Raw genomic sequence first — 28,000 nt, 5'->3', positions numbered from 1 at the left:
TTCTGTGGTGTGTTTTTTATTACATACACATTTAGATAAGGTCTGACAATGGGAGTTACGCCTGTCATTGGTAAGCATGACCAAACCCGGACAGACTCTTGTCCATGAATTTCCTCTTGGCAAAGCACAGCCACCACTGCAAAGATAAAAGGTCCATTACCTTTAAAGAATACTCAACTTTATATAATAAGTTGAACAAAGCAAATAATAAGTCACCCAGAATTGCAATACTATAACTTGAACTTATGATCACAAATTCTTGTGGCAATTATCAGAAGCTTGACTTCCCTCAAAAGTGGTCAAGATATGAGAGAAATGGTCAAACGTGATCAAAATATGAGACAAAGCTACGATTTAGTATATGAAGAGATACATGACACAGATGATTCCTTCACGAGACCCCATATTAACATTGTGAAACCACCATAACAAAACATCTCGTATATACAGAAGCTGTCGTATCCTCTTGGTATTTTCTTCAATGCACACTGCTGTCAGGACATGAAACTTAAGACAAATTATTCTATGCAAGCCCTATCTTGATTATCTGGTGCCATACAAATGTCCTTGCTTTTTCATCCAATTTTGGTCTCGGAGAAGGCCACATTAACTTCAGTAATATGGCACCTTTAGAGGCAGGAGAAAGTTCTTTACATATGTTTGAATTAGGTGGGCTTGAAAGTACTCCAAAAACAAAGTAGGCCAATCCAAATCCCCAGATTTATTTCTGCATTTATTAGGTGTCAACTCCAAATGCACCAAAAATTTCACACACACATTCATGCCAATCTCAGTGGCAAAATATTTATTTCACTCACCTTGCTTGGCTTCCCAGTCTCACTATCAAAAACCTTGTCGCATAGACGTTGCCCACACTCTTGTCGTAGCTGCGTAAGGTAAGCCCTCATTGTCTCTGAAATAAAATGTGGCAATATGAAGCATGCCATTCTTCTCTGTTTTCACTACTACTGTACTGTAAATTAGTGAACATGCAGAGTGAGTAAAGCTTATTTCAGCTCAAACAAGAAGCCAGGACTCAAAAGAAATTGTGGTAAATCAGACTGCATGGACTATGCAAGGACTCTGACCCGAGATGTTTGGGTCTAAGACAGTAAAAGAGTGACACACACTTTGCTCATATTAGCAACCACTAAATTTATTGCATCATTTTCTACTGCCTGCCTCTTTTCTAGGCCCTGTCTCGGAGAAGTTCTTACTTCGAGCTATGCACCAACCATGTGCATTATCTTTCAAATGCCAAGTCGTCAAACCAGCCTGAAGTCTATCTAATTTCTTTGCTATAATGGTCTGGAAAGTGGCAGAAAGCAATAGTATGATGTAATAGATGAGTAATACAACAGTTTGGCCCTGCTTTCCATTTTCCATTGAAGGAACCTGTACTTCCATAAAACAGCAAAAACACTAAATATGAGATCAATATTTGTTCATGTCAAAAGGTTCATGACAGCAAGACAGAGACTTTGGCCACTAAGAAGGGAAGCTTCAGCCTGGAGCCACTGTTTTGGCAAGGGGACTTATCAGGGGAACTGTCTAACTTGGCTAAGTGTATATATTGATTTCTTTTTTATTAGCTTGTTCTTCAACTGCCCAAAGTCAATCTCTGCTAGCTTCTAATTTTCTTGATAAACTGAACCAACCAGATTGACAATGCTTGCTTACCTGCGATAGTTTTTTTTTTTTTTTCATCCATCTCAGGCCATACTTCTTAGAACCATCTGCAGCAACCTCACTATCACTAGTCCCTCCTTTTGAACATTTGTAATTCCCTTACCCTGGCCTCGCCTCACTATTTTGTATTTCTCCTTGCCTGCAGGACAAATAGGGGAGAGGGTCCACTATGTAAATGCTGCCAAGGAAAATGGTATTTGAAGTACCCTTGTGAGAATATTGGCTGAGACTTCTCTTGTTTGCGTTCTGCTGCTTACATCAACATTTCTCACAATAAAACAGAAAAAACAGTCTGTCCTGTTCTGAGCAAGTTTGCTTGGATGCAAAAAACAACAACAACTAAAGAGTGTATACCAAATGCACCACAAAAAATGCAGCTTCAGCGAGACAAGGCACCTGCTTCAGATGGAGATGAAGGCTTTGCATAGACTGGATTTAAAGGAAATCCAGCTTCTCCTGGAATGTCAAATTTGGAGATGGCAAGTGCCTTCATGTCCTGGACACCCTGGTTTTTGCTTGAGCACTGTTATTTGGAGAAACAAAAACAAACTTAGAAACGACACTGGATGCTTTTGCGGGTTAAAAATGGGTAATAAAGAATGTGACAGCAGAAAAGATAGGCAGAGAAACATGCGCTGCACATCCTCAGAATCAACAGCAGGTTGGACTTGTGGAAAATCACATGGCTATGACTATGAGCAGTGATACCCAGTCCACTGGGAACCACCGCTGCATTTCCATTCCGAACTAATTTTGTGTTTCAAATGACAGTGTGTTGTCAATGTTCTGTGCAATACTGGGCGTCACTTGGAAAGCGAGCTAACATCAACAGCCTCCTATCACATAAATTGTCTAATGCACATGTAACTTAAGCAAAAAAAAAAAAAAATCTTTATTTTATTAGTCATTAAATATCACCGTAAAAGCATAACTTCACACTTGGGTCAACTCAATCGAAGGTGTTTTGTAAGTATGACACACAAATTGTTACAGGCATTGGCCAGAATGACTGTGTTTTAACTCTTCAAAAGCTTTTGACTTGGTGTTACATTCAGTTATAGCACGGAAGCTCATGATATATGACATTAGCAATGTACATTAGCAATGTTTTGTGTTTGCTATTATGCACATCACAGCAAAAGCTTTGTTAATATATCAGTTTACACATCTCAATTATATCTTACAAGCTACAGTTTAACCAAATGATAGATTTTCGGACCTATCTTTTTCATGGGTTTTATAAGCACTCTTGATGGTTCTGTGAGACATGCTAAATTATTCCAGTATGCCACTCCTGTTGATGACGTTGATGACCACTAAGTTCGCCAATGATAAATCACACAGATTTCCTTGTTTTTGCCTACACTTTTGATGACACAAAATATATACGATCCAGGTGTTCACTTCAATATTCACCCAAAAGTTAATGGGCATGCTGACCATACAGAATGCACTTACTTTAGTACTCTTGCTTCTGTATGTTATACTACGAGGGTTGATCCAGAAATAAGGTTCCCAAAGAGCTCCAGCCACACGGGAAGGTGCAAGGCAAAATCCGGCAACACTGCTGCACACGGCTGTTCCCCCACTGTCGATTCCCCTTGGCCGCCCTTCACTGCGCCGATCATTCTTGGCTCAGCAGCCGTCTGATATGGAGGTTCCCATTGTTGATCCCGCCAAGCGCGAGATTCGTTCCGTAATTTGGTTTTTGCACGCCAAAGAGACTCCACCCGTGGATATTCATTGTCAGTTGACAGAGGGATATGGCAACAAGTGTATGTCCGTTCAACATGTCCGAAAGTGGTGCAGGGAGTTAGCGCCGGTCGGAAGGAAGTCCACAATGAAGAACGGAGTGGAAGACCATCAGTTTCGGAAGCGGTTATCCAGATGGTCCAACGCGAAATGCTTCAAAACAGGAGGATCACCGTCTGTGAACTTGTTGCTCAGATTCCTGGGAGTTCTTACGGTACAGTGGAAAGAGCTTTGACTGAAAAATTGGGGTATCACAAGTGCTGTGCTCAATGTGTACTGTGGCTATTGACATGAGACCACAAGAAGAAATGCCTTGACTGTGCTCGCCAGTTTCTTCAGAAGTGTCAAGAAGTTAAGAGATGGAAGCGCCAAAAACATAATCGTAAACTGAAACTACGTATAGTGAAACTCATGGCAACCGCAGAACTTTATGCCGGGGAGCTCACCGGTCACAACTGGCGACAACTAGGCAACAAGTTGCAGGGCAATCTTAGCACGGCCAAAACATGGTCGCTGCTACGCCATCTTCTTGACCCCACACAAAGCAAGGCAGTCAGCCAGCAAACAATCTAACGTATCCTCCACAACCGTCAGGGTTCTGATGCCGAAATCCTGGAGGAGCTGCGGGCGCGGTACATAGGCGATTTCGAACCCACACAAGGACAACCTCCAACGTACAGCGGGAGCGACAACTGCGACCTCAACAAGCCGATCACTATCACTGAGGTGCAACAAGCACTCCATGCACTCGGACGAAACACCACCCCAGGCAAGGACAAAATAAATAACAAGCTCCTGAGCAATTTGGATGATGGCACCATTCAATCTCTTACTGACCTCTTTAATCATCATTGGGAAGCGGGTACGCTACCAGCAGACTAGAAACTCGCGGACATCATACTCATTCCTAAGCCAGGCATTCTCTCCAGCTTAGAAAATGTGAGACCGATATCACTGACTTCATGCCTAGGCAAGCTTCTGGAACATGTCATTCTGAACTGACTTCAACCTTACCTATAATCCAGCGATCTCTTTCCCGAAACAATGTTCGGATTCCGCCCCGCCTTTCTACCCACAACATCCTTCTTCAGCTAAAGGAACAAGTCCTTGAACACATCTCACCACACAACACCAGAGCGATTCTAGCACTCTATCTCAAAGGCACTTTCAACAAAGTGGCTCACCAAACCATCCTTACAAACCTAAGTCTCACGAACTGTGGTCGTAAAACTTATAATTACATACGCGCCTTTCTAAGCAACCGCACGGCCACAACTGGCATTGGCTCACTCAGAACTCCGATGTTACCTACCTGCAACAAAGGAACCCCACAAGGTGCTGTTCTGTCACCCACACTTTTCAACGTTGCTATGATGAAATTACCTGACAAACTCAACACAATACCAGAAATCAGGCATGCAATATACGCCGATGACATCACTATCTGGACCACAACTGGTTCCGAAGGAGAGAAACAAGACGCCCTTCAGCAAGCGACCGACGTCGTCCAGCAAAATGCAAAAACAAGCGGTCTCCGGTGCTCCCCCGAGAAGTTGGAACTATCAGTCGTTCGACAGAAATCACGAAGAAAACTCAATGAAATACCCCACATCACACTTACCCTCGACGGCAAAGAAATATCCACAGTAAACCGCGCCCGCATTCTTGGCCTCCACATACAACAGGTCGGCAGAGGCGAATACACCATCCAACGTCTCAAGCAGACCACCTTCCAAGTCATGCGAATGGTCAGCCGCATCACCGCCAAACAATATGGACTGAAAGAAGACGACATAAAGCAACTCGTCCAGGCTCTGATAATCAGCCGCATTGCCTACGCTGCCCCGTACTTACCCCTCACTCCCAAGGAGATTAGACGTACTTCTTCGGAAAGCCTACAAGCAAGCGCTCGGCCTACCACCGGGAACAGCGACACTCAAGCTTGAAGCCCTAGGAGTTCATAATACAATAAGAGAAATTATAGACGCCCACCTCTCAAGCCAACGAGAACGCCTGGCCCTCACACCAACAGGAAGAACAGTCCTAGCGTGCCTAGGCTACCCCACACATGGCAAAGGCCACGAACAAGCAATACATCTGGCCCCCAACTTCCTGGAGCACATCAAGGTAGCCCCTATCCCCAGAAGCATGCACCCGGAATGTTATGCCGGTCGTCACCAAGCTCGCGCAAAGACTTTAGAGACAAAATATGGCAGTTTCCCCACCACACTATACACAGATGCCACGCAGTACCCCCAAAAAGCAGCCATGATGGCCAGTGTTGTCGACTATAACCTACAAGAGGTAGTCTTGACGGTCCACACTGCCAGCGCCCTTGTAGCGGAGGAGACAGCCATTGCCTTGGCCATCACCTCTAGTCTGACCAACGAGTACGTAACAATTATTACTGACTCCCAGGCAGCTTGCCATAGCTACGCGAGGGGCAGAATATCTTTGATTGCCCATCGACTCCTCAAACAAGCCTTCCAATTCCCGGACATTGAATTAGTATGGACTCCAGGACACGAGTCCCTCCATAGAAATCAGCATGCACACTCTGTAGCCCGAGCTCATGCCTCCCGGGCGCCACAAAAGAGGAATACGGCTGCATCTATGGAGCCCGTACCTTTACAATACAACGCCATACTACAACACCACAGATTGAACAGACGACAATACCCATCTCCACACAAGACCCTCTCACCTGAAGACGCCGTAACATGACAATTACAAACCAATACATACCCCCATTTAAGCAGACTACACGCAATACAGTTGAATCCCGCCACAACGAATACCGCCACAACGAAATTTCCGCGACAACGAATAATTTTTTATTCCCCGCGAGTATCCTATAAGAATTAATGGCCTAAATTTCTCTGCACAACGAACCATTTTTGCAGAGCGTTTCCGCTTCAACGAAATTTTCGCGTTCAAAATCGAAACCGAAACTAGTTTTATTGGCGAGAAGTCCAAGTCAAATCCAAAGCCACATTAAGCATGAAATCACGTGATTGCAGTTCCGCCATTTTGGCTTTGTGTCGTGGTCGCGTTGTTCACTCGCTGCCTTTCTCTTCGACAACGACGAGTTTTCATCCGCAGGACACGATGGCAACGCAAGTGAAAAAACGCAAAACTCTTTCCCTTGAGCAAAAAGCTCAAATAATCGCCCAAGCAGAAAGCGGAAGGAAGAAAGCGGCAATTGCTGAAGACTTCGGAATTCCTGCAAGTTCGCTGTCAACGATTCTAGGCAATAAGGACAGCGTGAGAATGGCACTTGCTTCAGGCACATCCTCGAAGCACAAAAAGGTGACGCGGCCCCTCCATGAAGAGTTGGACAAAGTAGTGCATGCGTGGTTTGTGGAAGCACGAGCCAGCAACGTCCCCCTGTCCGGAAGCATCGTCCAGCAGAAAGCCTTGAACTATGCATGCCTACTTGGCATTGATGATTTTAAAGCCAGCATTGGCTGGCTAAACCGTTTCAAGGCCCGCCATAACATCGTTGGAAAAGTGTTGTGCGGCGAGTCAATGTCAGCAGGGAGAAAACGCTGGGAGAAATAGGAACCGTGCCGCCTAATCTCGAGCTCGACGAATACATCGGCGCTGACGCTTGTGTTGTTGTTCACGAAGATGTGAGTGATGAGCAGATCATAAAAGCTGCCCGGAATGATAAGGACTCTTCCGATGAAGAAGACGACGACGTACAGGAAGCGCCGGCTGCGGCAACCGCCGTACAGGTGATGGACGCTTTTGATGTCATCAGGAATTTCGTTGCTGTCCGAGACGACGATGTTGCAATGGGTTTGCTGACCGAGTGCGAAAATCGCGTGACGGCGTTGCTCGCCGTGAAGCGTAAGCAAACCAAGCTTACAGATTTTTGGCATTAAACGCCTTTGCTGCTGCTTGGGCAATTCTTTCTGCGTTTCACGTCAAATTTTTGCGATAACGAAGTTCCGCGAGAACGAATTTTTTTTCGTGCACCGTGAATTTCGTTATAGCGGGATTCAACTGTACACCCTGCACTATACTCATACAAATGTCCCCTTTGTAACGATCACGCCTCCCTATAGCACACCACATGGGCGTGCTCCAACGTCAAGGCAGCCCCGCAAATACCCAACCCCACACCCGAGCAATGGGAGGCTGTGCTGACTAGTTCAGACCCTCGTAACCAGCAACAACTGGTGTGGTGGGCCTGGGAGACAGCAAGAGCCGTAGAAGCCCTGGACTAAGGGCGCCTCCCGCACAAGCAGAAAGACACCTGCTTGTCCTTTCCTTTTTTAATAAATGTTCCTCCTCCTCCTCCTCCTGTCAAAAAGATAAGGAAAGATTGTTGGACTCCACTGTTACGGGAGACGGAACGTGTATGTTTCATTTCACTCGCGAAACAAAACAAAAATCCAAACAGTGGCATCACCCAGAATCACCAGTCGCAAAGAAGTTCAAACAAACTCCTTCTGCTGGCAAAGTGATGGCCAGTGTTTTTTCGGATCGTAAGGGGATACTGCTGATCGATTTCATAGAACGTGGAACGACAATCAACTCAGACAGTTATTGTGCAACACTATCTCAGGCAAGCTATCCAGAACTGCCGGCGAGGACGACTGGCAGCCGGTGTAATGCTGCTTCACGACAACGCCCAACCTCACGTCTCCTGTCAAACCCAGGAACTTTTGACAAACTTTGAGTGGACTGTCATGCCCCACCCACCGTACAGTCCAGGCCTCGCGCCTAGTGATTATCACTTGTTTCCCAAGTTAAAGGAACATTTGAGCGGCCAATGCTTCCAGAGAGATGATGAAGTCAAAAAAGAGGTGAAACGCTTCCTCAACGGATTGGCGGCGAAGTTCTACGACATTGGGATACAGAAATTGGAGCACCGTCTACAACAATGCGTAGAAAAAGATGCCGATTATGTAGAAAAATAGAGCAAAGTTTCATCTTTCCAATGATGCAAAGTTCTATGAGAATAAACAGTGTTGTCTATTTCTAAAATTGATGGGAACCTTACTTCTGGCTCAAAACCCTTGTACATGTCATTTCAATGACCCCCAGTGACTTGCTACAGTTTCAATTTTTGGCGATTAGTAAGCTCAAATACTACTTGGTATCTAAAAACTGAGCACGAGAACAAAACAGGACAAGAGGGACGACTGGAAAAGTGCTTGTTAATTCACAGGCTTTGTTCTGCAGGGGTGCTACCAACAGGAACAGTGCTCTACAGCTGGCAGCAAGAGCAATGTGTGCCACAAATGTTTAGGAGTGTATTTATGAAAATATCCATGTGAATAACAGCCGAAACTTGGGTTACCATTATAAGTTGCTTCAATGTGCTAGTGCAGCTGCTATTGGGTAGGTTTGTATAATTGATAGGTCCAAAAAATCAATCTATAAAAAAATTCACTGACAATTACGATACTCCCCAACGTGAAATTTGAGCACAGCTCTATATGTGTCTTCATTTTGTGATATATCGAGGCATCACACCAACGAGCACATCGACTGGCAGAGCCATGATGCGCGGTGCTATATATATATAGACCGGCCACACAGTTGCCGCTTGCCAGCAGCTGCAGCTTATGCAATGCCCAAAGGCGAGCTTTCTGGCTTTTTTATTTTTTTTTCTTTCCTCTGCGCGGCTTGTGCCGCCGCTGCTGCTGCAATGATAATGATGATGATTTAATGGCATCCCCTTTGAAACGGGGCTGTGACAAATTGTCACCTAGCCTGGTTGATTTTATCAGGGGTGCTATACATGTTTCTTAGCTAGAATTTTTGTGCACATCTCTTTAACCTTTTCTTTTATTTCAAAATCTACCTTGTACCACTAGCTATGACTGTAAGAAGTTCTTGCTTATCTTATCCGCAGATGCACGGGCGTGAGTGCCATCTGGCGGTGCTTCAAGGTAGCTTCCTCTTCTTTCCTCCTCATGCTTCCGCTGCACCCTGCTCCTCCACTTTCCTCATTGCACTATTTGCTCTCGCCGTCTTTCATGTGCCGCTGCTCTCCTGGGTTTGCTCTTTAATTGTGCACTGTGCTTGTTCGCTCGATTACACCAAGGGATGATGAGGCACGCTGATGCTCAATACAGGGATGGCCGTTAAGAGCTGCACTCTAAAATGAGTGAGTGTACTTGTATTCTTTGAGGATAAGCTCTGCCCTAAACCATGCACAAATGAAAAATAAGGATTGCAAGAATATTGGCATCAATATAGCAACTGTAAACAAGTTCTAAATATTGATCATTTTACAATGAGGTTGTAAATGTCTGCAGGCATGCTTAAAGTTTGTGACTTGACATTCCTTTACAATAGTGCACATACATATACACTAACTCTTGGAACCACATCTGCTGGAACCTTCTATATTTTTGCTAAGGTATGTTTCAAGTGAAGCAAGTTTACCATAAGTGCTATTGAATTTATCTTCAATGTTTATTTAAATGTGAGTGACTGTTTAGTTGTTTGACATTTTCATGCCAACTGCTTGGGACTTCAAACATTTGCTGGAAAATGTACTTTGATTTATACATATTTGCTGCATTCTTCGTGACTAATTAGGAAGGCTTTCGAGTGCTTTTGGGCACAATAACCAATAACATCACTGTATGGTACACTTAAAATATGCTTCCCATATTCTTTCTCCAAACAGGTGCATTTCCTCGGCTTCAGTTCTCCAAAAAAAGAATTCACGCTTGCCAGAGCAACATTGCTGGTAACCTTCCACTCTCGTGACACTACTCCCTGTCACTCTTGAACAGTGAAAGGCACGAGTGATGACAGCTGGCAGTGGTGTAACAGAAGCAGTTCACACTTGCCTTTTGAAGTTTCTTCAAGCACTCGGAGATGTACAACGTCAAGTATATCAGCACGCGATCAGCTTCACTCTGAAAATTAGGGGAAAAAAATATGTTATTTATATTTTTTTATGGATAAGGCGCGATATGGTTCAATGGTTAAGAAACCATCAAACCTGATAAGAATTACCATAAAATCAGTCATGTCCTCTGCTGTTGCACCACCAATACTCTAGCCACCTTTCACTATTTCCACTGCAGATTCATTAACCTTTCCTAAATAATCCTTAAAGCTGAAGGCCACAGTCAGGGTACCTTCATACTTATTGACCTATGGCAGCTACTGCGACATGCTAACAAGATATGCCCTATTGTTTCTGCACTATTTTCACATGCTACTAGTAATGCAAAACTGTCACTAAACTGACTATCGATATTATCGACAGTTTTCTGAAACCATTGATAGTGTAAAAACACTATCAATAGTGTTATCAATAGTATTGCTATCGATAGTGCAATTTGTGTTACTATCGATAATACCATCGGTAGTATTACTACTGATAATACTATCGAGAGTGCTGTGAATAATTATGCTGTTGTTGGCCGGCGATATATTGCCAAAACATTTAGCCTACTATCAGCAATACTCAGTTCGTTTAATTTATGAGCAATTTTTTGGTGAATGAAATAAATTATTTCTGCAGTGAAAATGCGGGAATATGTCCATCAATAAATTCATACTCAAAAGTAACCAGGTACACCTTTCCAACAAACTTGAATCTTGAATATTGATTCAGTTTCGTTTTGAGAATTTGCGGACGAATCTACTAGTTCCGTTTGAGATTTCTACCTTAATTTGCTTGCTTTGCTAATTTGTGGACGGATCTAGTAGATCTGAAACTGCATATGAAGTAAACAAAGAAATATTGGCGGCATGAGTCACTTAATGTTGTACATCTTCATTCTCTCCAGCGATAGCGCTGCCTTCTCAATATTGGCGATTTTTACACAGTGCCGCAGTCAAGCCAAGATGGCAACCATATTAAGGACTCTGTCTATGATCAGCCTGGGCGCAATTACAAGTTTCCTTGATTGCACGATTGAACCATGTTGTTTATTGAGGGTTAGTGTCTAGTTTTAGCTGAACACTTGTATTAGTTAGTGCAAAACAAAGAACCGACAAGAAACTGGAGATCACTGGCATGTGTCTGCAAACTTCCGCCATGCTAGTGAAGCCACACGAGGTCATCGCCGGTATCCAGGGCATTTTTAGCAATGCCAAGATCACCAGCGCTGCATTCCTGCCCATCAGGAAAGTAAGAAAAATTCGAGCATGTCTCGCATGCAATGCTGCATTGTTACAGGTAAGCAAGGCTTTGCGAAATTATCGCATGACGCTGAAGGCTACAATGGTTCGCGATGGTTTCGCTTTCGACCATCGTCTACCTGGATTTCAATTCAGCAAGCTGAACCCCAGTACCATTTACATGTGGACATGGCTTCAGTCGAGCAAGCAACGTCCTTGTATGTACGTATACACATTTGTGAGCAGACTTGTATAGAGCTCTGGAGTGGTGTGGAACAAATTATAGTGCAAAATTACTGTGTTAAAGGCAATGTGCTCATTCCTTGCTTTTATGTATATGCAGCTTCGATTCAGTTCAAGCACTGACATTGAAACTTAGCAAGCATATATGCTGAAGCAATAATTCCACTCGAATTCAGCTCAGAAGCAGGCGTGCCAAACTGTGCGTCTCGGGTCGCTGTTGCCAGCACAACAAGGACATTAGTGACACAAACACTTTAACCAGCAACTGTACGTAGGGCACATCTACAGAGCTACATGACGGGCAGACTGCAATAACAAGGAGTCCTGCCATGGTTACCACCACCACCACCACGTAGCCCGCACTCAGGGAACCAAGTTCATGCTCCAACAAGTTTGTGCAGTTGATTTTATGCTATCGATAGTACTAGTGAAATTACTATCAATAGCACTATTGATAATTTTTTTTACTGTCAATAATTTGATAGTGACTCAACTATTGATAGTATCAACAGCACTATCGATAGTTCTGCATCACTACATGCTACACACGTGCTACTGTCAGTGTCAAATTTTTCATGTCAGAACTATGCAGTTCCATCTGGAAGATTGATTTTTATCAGTTATAGGGCAGTGGTGCTGTCTGGTGTTGGATATTGATACCACTTTATCACTTCTATGGCCTTCGAGACTGCACGGTGCAGTTGGTCTCAAACTCAGCACTGTGATGGGTGGAGCATGAACTACATCATTCCATGTTCACACTGCAGTGCACCTTCAGCAAAGTTGGCACAACAAAAAAGAAGAAAAGGCCATGACAGTGTGGCAGGGGAAACATTTGGTTGCCAATAGCTCTACTCATATACGTCATATAAAAAAAGAGAGCTTTTGCTTGCAAACATTTTGGGCCCTTTAATACATAGTAGACAGATTCCACACATTTAACAAGTGTTACAGCGCCTTTCGATCTCACTCAATGTTATAAAGACATGCCAGAAATTCTTTATGCTTGATACACATACTGAACTGCCACACTGCACTTTCTACTACATAAAGCTTTCCATAAATAGGAAATCACAATGCAGCTCATAAGCTGCAATAGGCACAAATAAATGTATTTACATCTTTCCCTTCAATTCAATTGAAAGAGTAATTGCTACCTGCAAAAATAAGCATCAATCTATGAAATGCAATCACTACAAGCAGTTTGGAAGCAGAGATGCTATAAGGGGTTATGGCAGGTTCTTTAATTGTGCCCAGCGTGGTGCAATTTATGTACTCACCTTTATTTCATATGTTCGAAAGAAAACATTGGCTTTGAAATAATAGAGTGCTTCATCAATGATGTCTGTCTCATCAGCTGAAAAAAAATAATCACGTAACTCTTGTAAGCACTTTTCTTTCGTGAAAAACAATGAAAGAAACACAAACATTTACAGGTTAAATAAATAATTTGTTTTGTATAGACGATGGTACTGATATGTTCTGAACAAAAAATCATTACTACACAGTAGTTATAAGGTGGTTGAGGCATGGCTCAGCTTTCAGTAACATCACAAAAGTAGCAGTAATGGTCAATTCTAGCATGCGTCATATGCTGTTACTACAAGTCTTTAAAGCGGAGGTCAGTAATTTCCTGAACCTTATGGGCTTTTGCTTTCTGCTTCACCATACCATATACAATACATTACCATGTAGTGTACTTTGTTTTCCTTTTATTGCTTATTCTCGTTGTGTATGAACTGTTTTTGACACTGTTTGACACTGTTCTTGATACTGTTTTTGTATACACTGGATTTTGACGCCCCCCTTACACAATGCCCTACAGGCGTCTAAGGTATTTCAAATAAATAAATAAATAAATAAATAAATAAATAAATAATCTAGCAGAGTACCAAACTTATTGACAAAAGACACAGTATGACATAAATACCTCAAGCCACAGATTAAGACTTTCAAATGCTGGGCATTACCAAACAGCAATAGTCAAGCTCGTGCAACGTTTCAGTCCCTCTGTGACTTTGCACAAGAGGTGGGAATTGAGCATCATTTGTTAACTCCTTTTCTTTACCCCACTCACCTGCATAGGCCTTCGAGACAGTACTTTTCTATGTAAAGATTCATCAATAAATCAATAAAACATGCCAGGATGCAATAGTCAACAAAGGGCAAGCAGAAAATGACAACACAAAAGGGCATAAACTACAAACTTAATCAGAACAGAAACTTGTCTGAAACAGAAAATCATGAACAACTTCTATATCATATTTAATCAACTAGCCCAATGCCAAGCACTCTTAATGACAAACACGTATGCAAAATCCAGCCCCTCCCCCCCCCCCAATCTGGCAAATTAGAAAAATAAGTGATCACAAAAAACAACTGTGTTGGGTGCAGGCAAGGTTTGCCTTCACAAGTCCCTGACACAATTTTAGTTGTATATAAAAGAACCATTCAGAGTTTCAGACATAAAGAGTACTTTTCACAGGAAGCTCTTCCATAAAAATTTTATGGTGGCACATTGAATTGAAAGAGTGGCAAGCGGTTAGAAATTACACTGTCCCAAGACGCAGTGTTACTCAACCTGTATTCCACATAGCCATGGCTTCGTCCCACCTCCTTGGGAACAATGTCGCCTAGAAGTGTTGTCTATTTCAGGTTGCTTTTAACTGAGTGTGTTTTCACATCTTTTATCGGAGCATTATTTCTTGTTACACTTGTGATGGTGGCATCAAAGTTCACTGCAATGTTTTCCACAGCGTGTTCTCACTTCATTGACCTGGCACACATTTGTAGTGCCAAGAGACTAGCGATTGTTCACCACAATCCTTGAGCAAAAATAATGAGTGCAATCTTGGCAAGGCACAGTGCAGCAGGTGCAGATAATAGCTGACCTGCGAACACTAAAATTCTGAAAAATCCCACGGACATGACGCCAGGATTTCAACCTGAGCACACACCTTTTGTGTGATACACATGCACTCATAAACGATGGTTTACCTGCAGACCTAGCACACTAATTAGGAGAGACTGACAGGCAACAGTTTGTTTTCAGATGACAGCGACTTTTTCAGCGATTCTGATGATGCCAAATTTTTGTGCTACAGCAACTAGTCTGAATAGCTTACTTGAACCAGGTACCTTTTTGGTGTCCTTTCACAATGAGAATTCTAAGGGTATGGTCATAGACCCACAAGCGACTTCTTTACAAACAGAATTTTTTTCAGAAAGTTGAAGAAACATTAGTAAAGTAGCAAACAGAAAATTTGTGAGTTGGCAGGTATGGGTGCATGTGAGCACCAAGCATGTTTAGAATGGCAGAAAGCTGAGCTAGTTGGTAAGGATTCATTATGCAAGAAAAGCTGAGGCGTGCAGACAGGACACTTCTCTTGTGTCCTGTCTGCACGCCTCACCTTTTCTTGCATAATGAATCCAAGCATGTTTCCTTCTCCTGCCAAAAGAAGATACTGCTGCACCTAAATGTGTCAGAGCAAGAGCAAAAGTCTTCTGCATGCGACCAGCAGCTGTTTCCAATGTACTGTACGTAGCCTTAGAAGCATTCTTTCTCACCCTTATTTTTCTATGCACGTTCGAGGTCCTCTGCTGAGTGCAGTCTTTTTTTGTTGAAATTCATTATTCCACTCCTTTCTTCACACATATGCACAAATGCATGCATATAGAGAGCGGCTGCAGCACACAATCTGCATTGTGTGCTAAAATGTTGGCTCCTGCTTTTACCTTGTTCTCGTTTTGCTCATCGTCTTGAATTTCCATCTCCTGCCTTCCCCGTGTTTTCCCAGGGCTTACATAGGGCATTTAATTGTGACCCTTGATGTTCACAAGGACCTCACCTATCAAATTAATGTGTTCATGCACAGACATCAATACTGTTTGAGGGTCCCTTTAAAATTCCCCAGAAGTGAATGATGATTAGTGTGGTACTTACTGCTCTTTGGAGCTGGGCCCCTGTACTGAGACTTGATAGGAAGAATGACCATATTGCCCACTGATCCTGCTGACCCATTTGTGAATTGGGAGTGGTAGGCCTGCAGTAGGATGTAATAGGCCAAGTATATTACACAGTGGAGTTTACAATGGCTGAAACTGCATGGACACTTGTGTTAGAAAATGTTAACACACCCATACTGCTGTAATAGTGCACTATAATGGCTCAAATGTAAAATATTTGCCAAGCGCTGCTAATGTATTGGTCAAGAAAGGAGAAAGGGAGGGGAATTAAATGCTGGCAACAATACAAGCAAATAACCGTCGACTTTACTATTCCCACAGCCGCACAAATGACAGCTAAATGCACAATTATAATATAACTTCAAAGATCGAAGACGGCGAATTAAGCGCACAGATCCATTTACGCATTGATGTAGTATTATGTGCGGATAAGTGAGCTAGACAACACATCAGTCAATCCCAGAAAGAAGTGCTTCCATTGAAGTAGCACACTTCCAATTATTTACCATGTCATACAGATGGTCATATAGATGGAAAATGAACGCTAGACTACTTGATCGCCTAGCCATATGTAATCAATAATCAGCAGCGAATGAGAACATGCTTAACAAATGTCACGCGAACCCTTTACGTCTCCAAGGGTAGCTTTCTCGCTACAGATACTAATTCAAGCGTTCCTGCACAGAAATCGGACAGGTATGAGGCAAGTAGTATACGCACCGTGCAATTCTTCATCCACCCTTCTATATCCATATTTTCAAACGTCTGAGACACTAATGCCGCCCGCGATGATAAGCTAACTGTACTGATTTCAGTACTTGCTTCCAGGTGCTCAGTCACGGCCAGAATGCTTGCGACGGAGACGCGCAACGCTAGCACGCAGCCCTAGGCAGAATGAGTAATCGCTTATTCAGTCAACCGCACCCCAGCTTTGTCCTCCTCACGGGTCACTTGATCCGATGTATATATCACGCTTCACTGGTACAGCCAACTTTGAAAACACTTCGCGAAGGCAAGATCTTGCAGCACTTTGTTTATACAGACGGCCGATGAAGGCTGGCAGTCCGGCAGCGCACGAAGGTGACACGCCAAGATGCGTTTTGAAAAATAACGAAGACGACGTGTCAAATAACATATTTTACTGGTTCTCCCTGGACAAACTAACGAACTACGGCGCGAAATATTTTCAGCACACAATATCAATCAAGGTAGAAAATAACTCCCACGTTACTACTTAATACTATGGAAGTAAGCAATTTTTTGCGTGGAAGAAGGCTCACTCAGTACAGTAATACGTAAAACAACTTTCTTACTTACCGGCATGAAGAGTTTATGAGCAAATAAGTGGAAAGCAACAAGGTGTGTGTGTAGGCAAAAATATCACCGCTCCCACCCACGAATGGCCCACTGACAGGATATATCCGCAATATCCGCTTGATAGCAATTTCGGTTTGCTTTACGGCTATAACTGGCTTGTATTGGTTCCATGCGCTAGTTCTGGCTTGCCTTTTTGTTGGTGTCTGGTTGGAAACGTGCAATGAGTTGGTGGCGCCGCAGTGCGGGAGTAAACGAACGCGTCTCGCGTGCTCTGCTGCTCAGCATGAGCTCAGCATAGAGTTTCCTACAAAAATTTTTGTAGGAAACTCTATGGTGCTCAGTACCTGCTCAACACCAATCATAGTACAGCATCCTGAATATTTGTCTGCGCGTGTTAACAAAAAAAAAAAAAAAAAAGAAAGAAAGATCTTGCGCTCACCTCGACCTTGAGCGCACCTTCGATAACATATCAGGCACTCCACTATCCTCGAACGCATCTCTTTGCTCACCGCAAAGCTCACACCGCACGCCGCAAGGCTCTGTCATTTACGAAATACTGTTTAATCTAGCTGGCTATGCTCGGATTAGCTCAAGAACTACAAAAACTCGACAGCATTGAACACACTATACACGCCGACGACATTATAATCAGGCCTGCAAAGGGCAGTGACGGCCAAATCGAAACTGCGCTACAAGACGCCATTGATGTCGTAGAAAATTATCTTCAAGGCACGGGACTCCGCTGTTCCCCCGAAAAGTAGGAGCTTTTCCTAGACCGCCCCACACACCATGGGCGCCCCCCTGCCTCCCCCCCCCCCCCACGGGGCTCCACGAATAAACGCCAATACGAGGAAATCGAACTCCACTTGAGGGTTGGCAGACCCATACCCGTATACTCCCTAGCATCCGCGTTCTTGGCACGACCATAAAAGCCAATGGAGCCAACTCTACGGCTATCTCCAAGATCCTTCGACAGACCGCTAATACATTCAGACTGCTGAAACGAGTGACCAACCGATGAGGGGGTATGAAGGAAGAAAGTCTAATCCGCCTTGTCCACTCTTTTATCATCTGTCACATTACTTACCATCATCATCATCAGCCTGTTTTATGTCCACTGCACCACGAAGGCCTCTCCCTGCGATCTCCAATTATCATGTCCTACGCCAACCGATTCCAACTAGCGCCCGAGAATTTCCTAATTTCATCGCTCCACCTAGTCTTCTGTCGTTCTCGATTGCGTTTCCCTTCTCTTGGTACCCATTCTGTAACCCTAATGGTCCAACGGTTATCTAACCTGCACATTACAGGACCTGCCCAGCTCCATTATTTTCTCTTGATGTCAATTAGAATATCGTCTATACCCGTTTGCTCTCTGATCCCTACCGCTCTCTTTCTGTCTCTTAAAGATACGCCTAGCAATCTTCGTTCCATCGCTCTTTGCGCAGTTCTTAAATAGTTCTCAAGTTTCTTTGTCAGTCTCCAAGTCCCTGCCCCATATGTCAGCACTGGTAAAATGCATTGATTGTGCACCTTCCTTTTCAATGATAACGGTAAACTTCCAGTCAGGAGCTTGCAATGTCCGCCATATGCGATCCAACCCATTTTTATTCTTCTGTGAATTTCCTTCTCAAGATCAGGGTTCCCTAGGATTAATTTACCTAGGTGAATGTACTCCTTCACAGAATCTAGAGGCCGACTGTCCATCCTGAATTCTTGTTCCTTTGCCCGGCTATTTATCATTATCTTTGTCTTCTGCATATTAATCTTCAGTCCCACTCTTACACTCTCTCTGTTAAGGTCCTCAATCATTTTTCTAACTCGTCTGCATTGTTGCTGAATAGAACAATGTCATTGGCAAACCGAAGGTTGCTGAGATAATCGCCGTCGATCTTTACTCCTGAGCCTTCCCAGTTTAATAGCCTGAATACTTCTTCCAAGCACGCAGTGAATAGCATTGGAGAGATTGTGTCTCCCTGTCTGACCCCTTTCTTACAGGTATCTGCGAAAACACCCGTGTGCTTAGATTTAGGTGCACGTTAAAGAACCCCAGGTGGTCAAAATTTCCGGAGTCCTCCACTACGGCGTGCCTCATAATCAGAAAGTGGTTTTGGCACGTAAAACCCCAAATATTATTATATTATTATCTTCTTGCTTTTCTTGTGTAGAATTAAGGTAGCTGTAGAACCTCTGTAGATATTTTCCAAAGTAGTAACGTAAGCGTTCTGTACTCCTTGATTACGTAATGCCGCTATGACTGTTGGTATCTCTACTGAATCAAATGCCTTTTCGTAACCTATGAAAGCCATATAGAGAGTCTTATTATACTCTGCGGATTTCTCGATAACCCGATTAATGACATGGATGTGATCCATTGTAGAGTATCCCTTCCTGAAGCCAGCCTGTTCCCTTGGTTGACTAAAGTCCAGTGTTGCCCTTATTCTATTGGAGATTATTTTGTAAAATATTTTATATAATACTGGGAGTAAGCTAATGGGCCTATAATTTTTCAATTCTTTAACGTCTCCCTTTTTGTGGATTAGTATAATGTTTGCATTCTTCCAGTTTCCTGGGACCTTTGCAGTCGGTAGACACTTCGTATAAAGAGCCGCCAGTTTTCCAAGCATTATGTCTCCTCCATCTTTGATTAAATCGACTGATATTGCATCTTCTTCTGGAGCTCTTCCTCGTTTCATGTCTTGCAAGGCCTTTCTGACCTCATCGCTAGTTATAGGAGGAGTTTCTGTATCCTTTTCATTACTCTAATTGAAGTATCCCGACTCCTCTGGGTACTGTACAGGTCAGTGCAGAATTCTTCCGCTATTTTTACTAGACCTTTGAGATTGCTGATGTTATTACCCTGCTTATCTTTTAGTGCATACATCTTGGTTTGTCCTATGCCAAGTTTCTTTCTCACTAATTTCAGGCTGCGTCCATTTTTTACGGCTTCTTCAATCTTTCTCACGTTATAGTTTCGAATATCACTTATTTTCGCCTTGTTGAACAGTTTTGACACTTATGCGAACTCTATCTTCTCTCTTGAGTTGGACACTTTCATTATTTGTCATTTCTTTATTAGTTCCTTTGCTACTTGGGAGAGCTTGTCTGCTGGTTGCCTTGGTGCCTTGCCTCCCACTTCAATTGCTGCCTCTGAAGCCAACACAGTTACGGTTTCATTCATTAGCTCAATGTCATCATCATCTCTCTGTTCTAATGCTGCATATTTGTTTGCAAGTACCAGCCTCAATTTGTCTGCTTTTACCCTTACTGCCTCTAGGTTGACCTGTTTCTTCTTGACTAATTTTGCTCTTTCTCTCTTCAAATTGAGGTGAATCCTAGCCCTCACTAACCTATGATCACTGCACTTTACCCTACCTATCGCTTCTACATCCTAAACTATGCTGGGATCAGCAGAAAGTATGAAGTCACATTACTTACGTTGCGCCCTTTCTCAACTGGTACAAAGCTGAAAAGACTAAACTGGACATCATCATCACAGGAGCCTATAAGCAGGCCTTAGGACTACCTAATCACACCAGCATGGAACTTCTACTACAATTAGGTGTCCACAACACCCTAGACGAGTTCATCCAAGCGCAGCGTGGATCACAACTGGAGCGGCTTACCCTCACGGAAACGGGCCACAGCATTCTAACTAAGCTTGATATCACCTACCACCGCCAACATGGAGGCAAACACCCAATACCACGCGCCATTCAGCAATGGATACACGCCGACCCTATTCCCAAAAACATGCACTAAGATCACAACAAAGAACGCAGGAAGGCACGAGCTACCTTCCTGATCAAAGCTTATGCCAACACCGCGGGTGTCACCTTCGTCGATGCAGCTGAATACCAAGATGGACGTCGCTTTCCGGCGGTTACCGCGGCAGGCGGCTTGCTCCGATATGCTGCCAGCATCGTTACCCAAAATGCCGAGACGGCCGAGGAAGTGGCCATCGCCCTGGCCAGTCTTGACCCAGCCTGCCACACCATACTGAACGATTCTCGCACAGCAATCAATAACTACATCAAGGGTCGTATTTCCCAACAATAACTCCGTATCTTACAAGCCCCACATTCGTCTGAAAATCAAATCACCCTCGTCTGGATCCTAGCACACGCCGGCGACGTCCACCCGCACCTCCTCACCAACCTCAACGAGGTTACACACTCCGTAGCACGAGGACTAGTCAACCGTGCCGGAGACGGTGCAGGTGCACCCGCAGGACGCGACGGCCTTACAAGGTACAACGACCTTGTGAAGTCATTTTACCTCGAAATAAGAACCGTTCCCACCCCTCACCGCAAGTTAAACAGAGCACAGGCAAACACCCTTCGCCTGTTACAGACAAATACATACCCCTCCTTCACACGCTATCACATCATATACCCCGACATCTACCCAAGCCACACGCGCAAGAATTGTAAAACTCAATCAGCAACACTCCCCCACATGCTATGGGAGTGCAAACACCAATACCCAGACCTAAATCCTGCGACCCTCTCGTCGAGATGGCACGTCGCCCTGCGCAGCTCCCATCTAGACGAGACGCGGTCGCCGAGTCAGTACGGATCCACATGTGCTCTTCGAAGTTTTCACCCTATCAACGGAACCTTCTTCTATAGGACTCCAAACTTGTGCGAGGAAGACGTCTCAAAGTACCCACCTTCCGGTGAGACGAACTTTTCATCGTTTGTGCGCAATTAATGGAGGAACTTGGCCGGCTTAGCCGGCTGTCGGCCACTAAGCCTAGTCCTTGGCTGGACGCCACCTCGACACCACCGACGCCACGCGCGTTCGCGGGCTTCTGAAGCACGGAAATCGAGCAAGCAGCGGCGTCCGCTACGACACTCGGCCACTGGCGCACCGTAGGGACAACGCCGCGCCAGCAGCAAGCCACCATTGTGATTGTTAAATTCACGGCATGCCTGAACCTTGCCGCAGTTGACGTCGGTACCCTCGGCAACGCTATCCGCTCGGCGGCAGGACTCAACACAGTGGAACGCAGTGACACATACTTCAAAAATCCGCACCGCACAAATCCTGGCGGCCGTTGACACCTATCGTAGATCTGCTGCCGACAAGCTCGCGGAACTAAAGAGCATCACTATCAACAAGGTACGGTGACGTACAGATGTTGGCATAGCGCTGTGTTGCCGCTTACCGCTTATTGGGTACGCGCCGTGCGAAGTGAACCGTAGTTGATTTCAAATCGCTAAGGCCAGAACTGAACTATAAAAGCAGTTTCGTTCGATTTAACTGCTTACATTTCAGTTGAGGTCCGCTGGTAGCGGGTGCACGAACTCGACGGCACCAGGTTAACCTCCGTTGAACAGGAACGGCATTGGCTCAAACTTCATGGGCACGGCTTGAGAAGGTTGAAGCTTGTAAATTTCAACTTGGTAGGCGTGTTTGACTCATTTTGAGCACGATTAATTGTATATATAGAAGCGAAGACGCTGTCGCTATCGTGTTGTCTGTTCGACAGCTGATCACACGGGGTTCGGTCGAATGATGGTCGGCACACTGATTTTGCCGGTGCCGCGGACAAGAAAGCCAGTCGCAGTACAACTCGCACTCGTCGGTTGCAACGCTGTCGACCTGGTATGATAAAATCGTTTCAGTGACGCACAATAGTCGGTCAATCGTTGGAGTGAGCGTCTTGTCGGTCTCGTATCGACCCGGTGTTTCCGCGCCTTACGAGTACGTGCAGTCAGGCACGCGCCGCCACCACCAGCAAGTGAGGGCCGACGCTCCAAGAAGACTTTGTCAGCAACGGGATGTACTTAAGTGTCGCCCAAGTGTAAAGCACGGGTTTTTCGCTAAAGGCGGCAACTACCTGGCTCTCGGTGCAGTCCGGACAACTCGCACGATTGCAGCCTTACGCTACGCATGTTTTCGGCACAGCACAGACTTCGAGCTACCAGTAGAGTTTCAACCATTTCAACGCAGTACACGGCACGAGTGTTTGCAGCAACGCGCGTCCGGGCGTTTTTTTTTTTTTTTCGGGGGACCTTTCGGAGTGCGGTCACGCGCGCGACCCTTCCAAAACGTTTCGCGACTAATCCTCTAGGGCAGGGCGCATGCGCCGTCGCGCCATGAAAGAGGCGGATTGCGGCGGTGAACATTCGCCGACTTCGGAAGACTGCCCATCAAGAAAAGAAGCGGACCGCGCGGCGCGTTCGCGGGCATCCAAGCACCGTCGCCGACGGATACGCAACACGAAGCCCTTCCAGTATACTTCAGATTTCCCTGAATTGCCACAGAGGACACGCCGTCCCCGTCAACAGGACACAAGAGTCACTATAAGCTACAAGACCCCAGACACTTCCATCGCTACTTCCAACCGGTTTGCCGTGCTTCTCCAGACGAGTCACAGCCGGAGTCGCAGTCGCAGCCGCAACCGAAGCCGAAGTCGCAGTGCCAGCCAAACCATCAGAAAAAAATCTTCAAATGGAAGCCTGCCGCCTGAGGCCGCCAAGCGATCTACCACTCCGGAGCCGAAACGTCCCAGAAATGACAAGAGCCAGCTAGCCTCTGATATCGGTGAGCCAGTCCGTCCAAACCTACCTACTAATTCCTCCCAACCCTCACCTAACACTTCACAGTCAACCCGTTCTATTTTACGGACTCCAGTTCTTCATTACTCGTACTCTCAAGCTCTTCAGCACCCTATGACACCATCTACAACACCATCGCACATACCGGACCAAACAAGCATGCAGCGCCTTGAACGAGCGGTCCAGGTTTGAACGGTTAAAGTAGACAGCCTCGCGAATGAGGTTGCAGTGATTCGCACGGTACAGGCTGAAATGCAATATCTAAACCATGAAATTGCACGCACTGATGTCGTCGTTGAACAGCTAGCAGCCAACGCGCAAATATTCGCACGTGCACAGACATCCACGCAGTCCAAGGCCGATGAGTCCTCTGGCTCCGCAAATCTGTAATATGGCAAGCCCTAATCGACCTCTAGTAATATGGCAATGAAATTGCAGGAGCCTTCGAAGGAAGAAAGCTCTCTTACAATTCATCTACCGAGGAGCTCAAAAATCAGATATCCTTTTAATTCAAGAAGCTTGCGGACTTATATCATTACCGGGATATGAACACTTTACCCAAGGAAGTATTACTAAACGAGAAAAAAGAGCTCCACAGGATGTGACCATTCCCATTACCACTGTAACATACGTGGCCAAACATATTCCAGCTATACAAATCGATAGTGATTCCATAAACAATTCGACTCGGGAGCACATTACTGTCCAATGCCGCTTCGGCAGCCGTGACGTTCTAATTATCGATGCATACTGGGTCCCAAGGCTCGACTGTCCTTCTTCTCTGAAATGGTTGGACACGTACACAAAGCTACATAAGGACAAAGACATCATTATAGCTGGGGATTTCAATACACATATCATGGGGCTACCAGTGCACAACGAAACCAGGGCAGCGCCTCGAAAGAAAAATGCAAGATAACAAGTATACGTTCCTTAAGGATACAACCGAGCCCACTCGCCAAGGAAACAGTGTCGAACGCGACTCTAACCCCGACTTAAGCTGGTACCGCGGAATTGGGAATGTAACTTGGGCAAATCTTCACAAAAATCTTGGAAGTGACCATTACATCATTGAAGTTACTTTAAGCCTTCTTCTCTCTAAGGCTCGCCTTGCTAACGCAGCTTCCAATACACAACTTACTGACTGGCACCTATTCCGATCAGACTTAGACAGGGCCGACGAACAGCCGGACCTACATTCATGGGTGAACAATATTAGCGAGACGAGGAAAAAGGACACCAAAAAGATTGCGCATGCTCCTGAAAACCAACACATTGACTCTCACCCGCTTAACGCATGGGATAAAAGACACAGGGTAGTGCAGAATTGGAAGAAACATAAACAGAATCATGGCCTTCGCAAATTTATTGAGCAAATAACATTAGAAGCACAAGAATACGCGCAAAAACGTTGCACCGAAAACTGGATAGAAACATGTGACAAGCTCAACGGCCGCCTACATACTGCGAGAGTGTGGACTATCTTAAGATCACTTTTGGGCCAAGGAAAACCACGACACACCATGGACAAGATAATGATGAGTTCTGGCCAGACACGCGAAGAAATAGCTGATGAAATTCGTCAGACCGTGGACCAAAATGCAGGACAACTTCCGGATTACCCAGCTGAGTCACTCGAATAGAGTACAACAGGCATAAACAGTCTGTATACATTAACTGAGCTACATACGGCTCTATCTTCACTGAAACGAAACACAACGTCTGGCAAAGATGGGATTATTTATAGTACGCTTCGTAACTTACTCTCTTCTCATAGCAATTTTTAGAATACATCAACAATATTTGGGAATCCGGAATCCTTCCAGAGCAGTGGAAAACGGCAATAATAATACCAATCCCGAAACCTGGCAAACCGGCCAACTGTATCACGAACCTACGTCCTATTGGCGGCGACGAGTTACGGAGTCGCCATCTATCGGAAGCGCCTCGCTGGCGTAGTATGAGGGATCATGCGGCGCGCTCCTCATAGGTTTTGCTGTCAGCGCTCACTGAAAACACCACGCGCGAGCTCTCCCGGACATTTCTGTAAGTACTTTCGAAACGAGAGAAGTTTCTTACTGTCTAAACAATAATCTTGGGCAAACTGAAAGCACACAATCGTTTACAGGCGCTATCTCCTTACCGAATACGTACAGTGAACGCCACTGCGCGCGGTCGCCGCGATGGAGTCTCCCGAACCGGCTTCTTGCGTGAAAGGTAGGTAAACGCTGAGAGCAAACTATGTGAAATATGTTCTTATAGTGTTCGTATAACTAAATGGAGCGTAATAGAACGAAGCCTCAATGCAGCGATCGCGCAGATTCGCAGCGACCGATTGCGCGTCTGCATGCTTGTCTGCGCACTGTTTCGCTTTCACCGCGCGCGCGTTTTCGCACCGTGCCATGAGCTTTAGGCCGCAGAATATGAGCATTTGACAGTATACAAGCAACCATTGTTGCGTGGGCGCTATCAGAGCTGTTCAAGAATAATTTCATTGTAGAGACTTCGACGCCTGTGATATCCCGTCGCGACGATTCAATCTTTTTTTTCTTCTAAATTCTTTGACCTTTCAATATTATTTTTCGAGTTGCGTCGCACTGTATGTTTATCGGTGTTCTCAGCGTGCAATTTCCCGCTGCTCCTTTTTTGTAATCCAGTGCATTAATTCATAACACAAACGTGACCATATGCTATGCTTTTTTTAAATGTGCTTCTTACCGCTGCCTTTCCACTCCACTGAACTTGCGAGTATCTATAGCATCGACAAGTTCATAGACCAAACCGTTATGACATTAGTCGGGCAGCGGACTCGGGCGAGCGTCTCAGTGCGCGTTTTCAGAACATCGCAGACCGGGCGCCGTAGCAGAAATCTTCCTCGCGTCTGCGCTTCCTGCATACCCGAGTTGTAGCCGATGACTGTTTGCCGGTTTTATGTTTCGCGAGCCAAGCTTCACGCAGCTTCTTGTCCTGCGGCTACGTGTGAATAAGGCTGACACCGGCCTCCATTACGTGCGTCCGGCCCTGCGGAGCCGAGCAGTAGCCTACCATATATGTTGCCCGCCTTCAAAGGCAGCCACTACCTATTGTAGTGCTTTGAAGCGTTGTAACGAAGACACTCGAAGCGAGAAAATTTCGCCACTAAATGAGGACCGCAGCGTACGAGGGAATTTAAACTCGTTTTCAGCTCGCTTCGGCGCGCCCGAAGCAGCCGACGCGGCCGCTATGTCCACGTGATCCCTCCTAGCACGTCACGCCGACGGTGGCGCCAGCTTTTCCAGTGGTGGAGCTCTAGGCCAATATCTTTAACGTCGTGTGTAAGCAAACTGATGGAACGCATGTCCCTTAACCGTATCAACTGGCACTTAGAAAACAGCAGTGCTTTTCCTTACACAATGACAGGCTTCAGATCCCATGTTAGCACTCAGGATACCATGCTTCGTATCTCAGATGTGTATCGAAATCACAGTCTCATGCAAACCCGAGTAATCGCAGGTCACGGAGCAAGAAATATTTAGGATTGGAAACTCCGCTGTTTGCGGCGACCTGTAAAGGTCACAAGCCCGCGGATATATTTTCATGCTGGCGGCACCTGGCGGCATGGGAAGAAATTACCGCCGTTTCGGTTGCCAGGGCAACCGGTTGAGCGTGTTGCTCCCGTTCAGCCGCGCCACGGAGTGGCCGGAGCTGCCGGAGCCGCCGAGCCGCCTGCCGGGCGCTGCTTTTTTTTTGTTTTTTTTCCGCTGCGGCTTCTACGACGCGCCGCATGGTGCCGCCACTGTATACGGTTGCGTCGGCGCATGCAACAATTGTGACTATATCTGGTCGCCCGCGCTCGCTCGCGCTGACGGGAGTTTCACCTCCTATATGTCTTACTCCGTGTCGCAGATATACACAAGGCGTTCGACCACGTGAAACACTCCGCTATCCTCAAGAACCTCTTGATCTTACGAACCGGCGCCCGCCTCTACAATTATATTAAGGATTTTCTTACCGTCGCTTTATACAAATTCAAATCAATGGAGAGCTTTCAGCGCCATACCCTCTCAGTATAGAAGTCCCTCAAGGCTCAATCCTATCATCCACTCTTTTCAATATTGCTTTGCTCGATTTGCCTGCCCGGCTCTCTTCCATCGCACTACTCGAACACAATATTTATGCAGACGATATTACTATACGGTGTTGCAAGGGGTCCCTAGGAGAACAGGGGAGAGAGAGAAGTTTAATGATACGAAATGCGGAGAGGTCGGCCTGAGGTATATTCCTCTAGCCAACTACTCGGCGTTGGGGGAAGGGGAAGAGGGAAAGAAAGAGGAAAGATGCGCATGATGGGCGACGATGACGATAGAAGGAGGATGTAGAACATA

At 45.3% G+C, this 28,000-nt stretch overlaps 3 protein-coding genes across 7 annotated transcripts in view; 2 read left to right on the top strand and 1 right to left on the bottom strand.

The window, feature by feature from the left end:
- Window positions 1-10,270, top strand: part of Pp2C1 (protein phosphatase 2C) — a 53,120-nt gene extending 42,850 nt beyond the window's left edge. Inside the window, exon 6 of the mRNA XM_075684323.1 lies at window positions 10,094-10,270. Within this exon, the coding sequence (XP_075540438.1) occupies window positions 10,094-10,176 (83 nt within the window). The 3' untranslated portion in view covers window positions 10,177-10,270. The remainder of the gene's footprint in view (window positions 1-10,093) is intronic.
- On the bottom strand, window positions 1-21,994 carry Arpc3A (Actin-related protein 2/3 complex, subunit 3A). Of its 4 annotated transcripts, none has more exons than XM_075684328.1 (7): window positions 21,743-21,994; window positions 15,731-15,830; window positions 13,068-13,144; window positions 10,260-10,328; window positions 2,086-2,212; window positions 819-913; window positions 1-136 (listed from the first exon to the last, which is right to left on the bottom strand). In XM_075684328.1, the coding sequence occupies exons 1-7, from the start codon at window positions 21,977-21,979 to the stop codon at window positions 65-67; spliced, it is 777 nt and encodes a 258-aa protein (XP_075540443.1). In that variant the 5' UTR covers window positions 21,980-21,994; the 3' UTR covers window positions 1-64. The 4 variants fall into 4 exon arrangements, with proteins under 4 accessions (XP_075540443.1, XP_075540446.1, XP_075540445.1 ...); XM_075684331.1 differs by lacking the exon at window positions 21,743-21,994 and adding an exon at window positions 17,071-17,228; XM_075684330.1 differs by lacking the exon at window positions 21,743-21,994 and adding an exon at window positions 16,474-16,771.
- Window positions 21,995-23,133: 1,139 nt separating this feature from the next.
- LOC142575192 (uncharacterized) overlaps window positions 23,134-28,000 on the top strand; it is a 78,080-nt gene continuing 73,213 nt past the window's right edge. The window contains exon 1 of one of the 2 annotated variants that reach the window (XM_075684319.1): window positions 23,134-23,622. In XM_075684319.1, coding sequence (XP_075540434.1) covers window positions 23,160-23,622 — 463 coding nt within the window. In that variant the 5' untranslated portion in view covers window positions 23,134-23,159. The remainder of the gene's footprint in view (window positions 23,623-28,000) is intronic. The other variant, XM_075684321.1, reaches the window with a different exon arrangement.

The sequence above is a fragment of the Dermacentor variabilis genome, chromosome 3, assembly GCF_050947875.1.
Source record: "Dermacentor variabilis isolate Ectoservices chromosome 3, ASM5094787v1, whole genome shotgun sequence".
In the NCBI taxonomy this organism is placed as follows: Eukaryota; Metazoa; Arthropoda; class Arachnida; order Ixodida; family Ixodidae; genus Dermacentor; species Dermacentor variabilis.
This window is presented reverse-complemented; position numbering and strand designations above follow the sequence as displayed.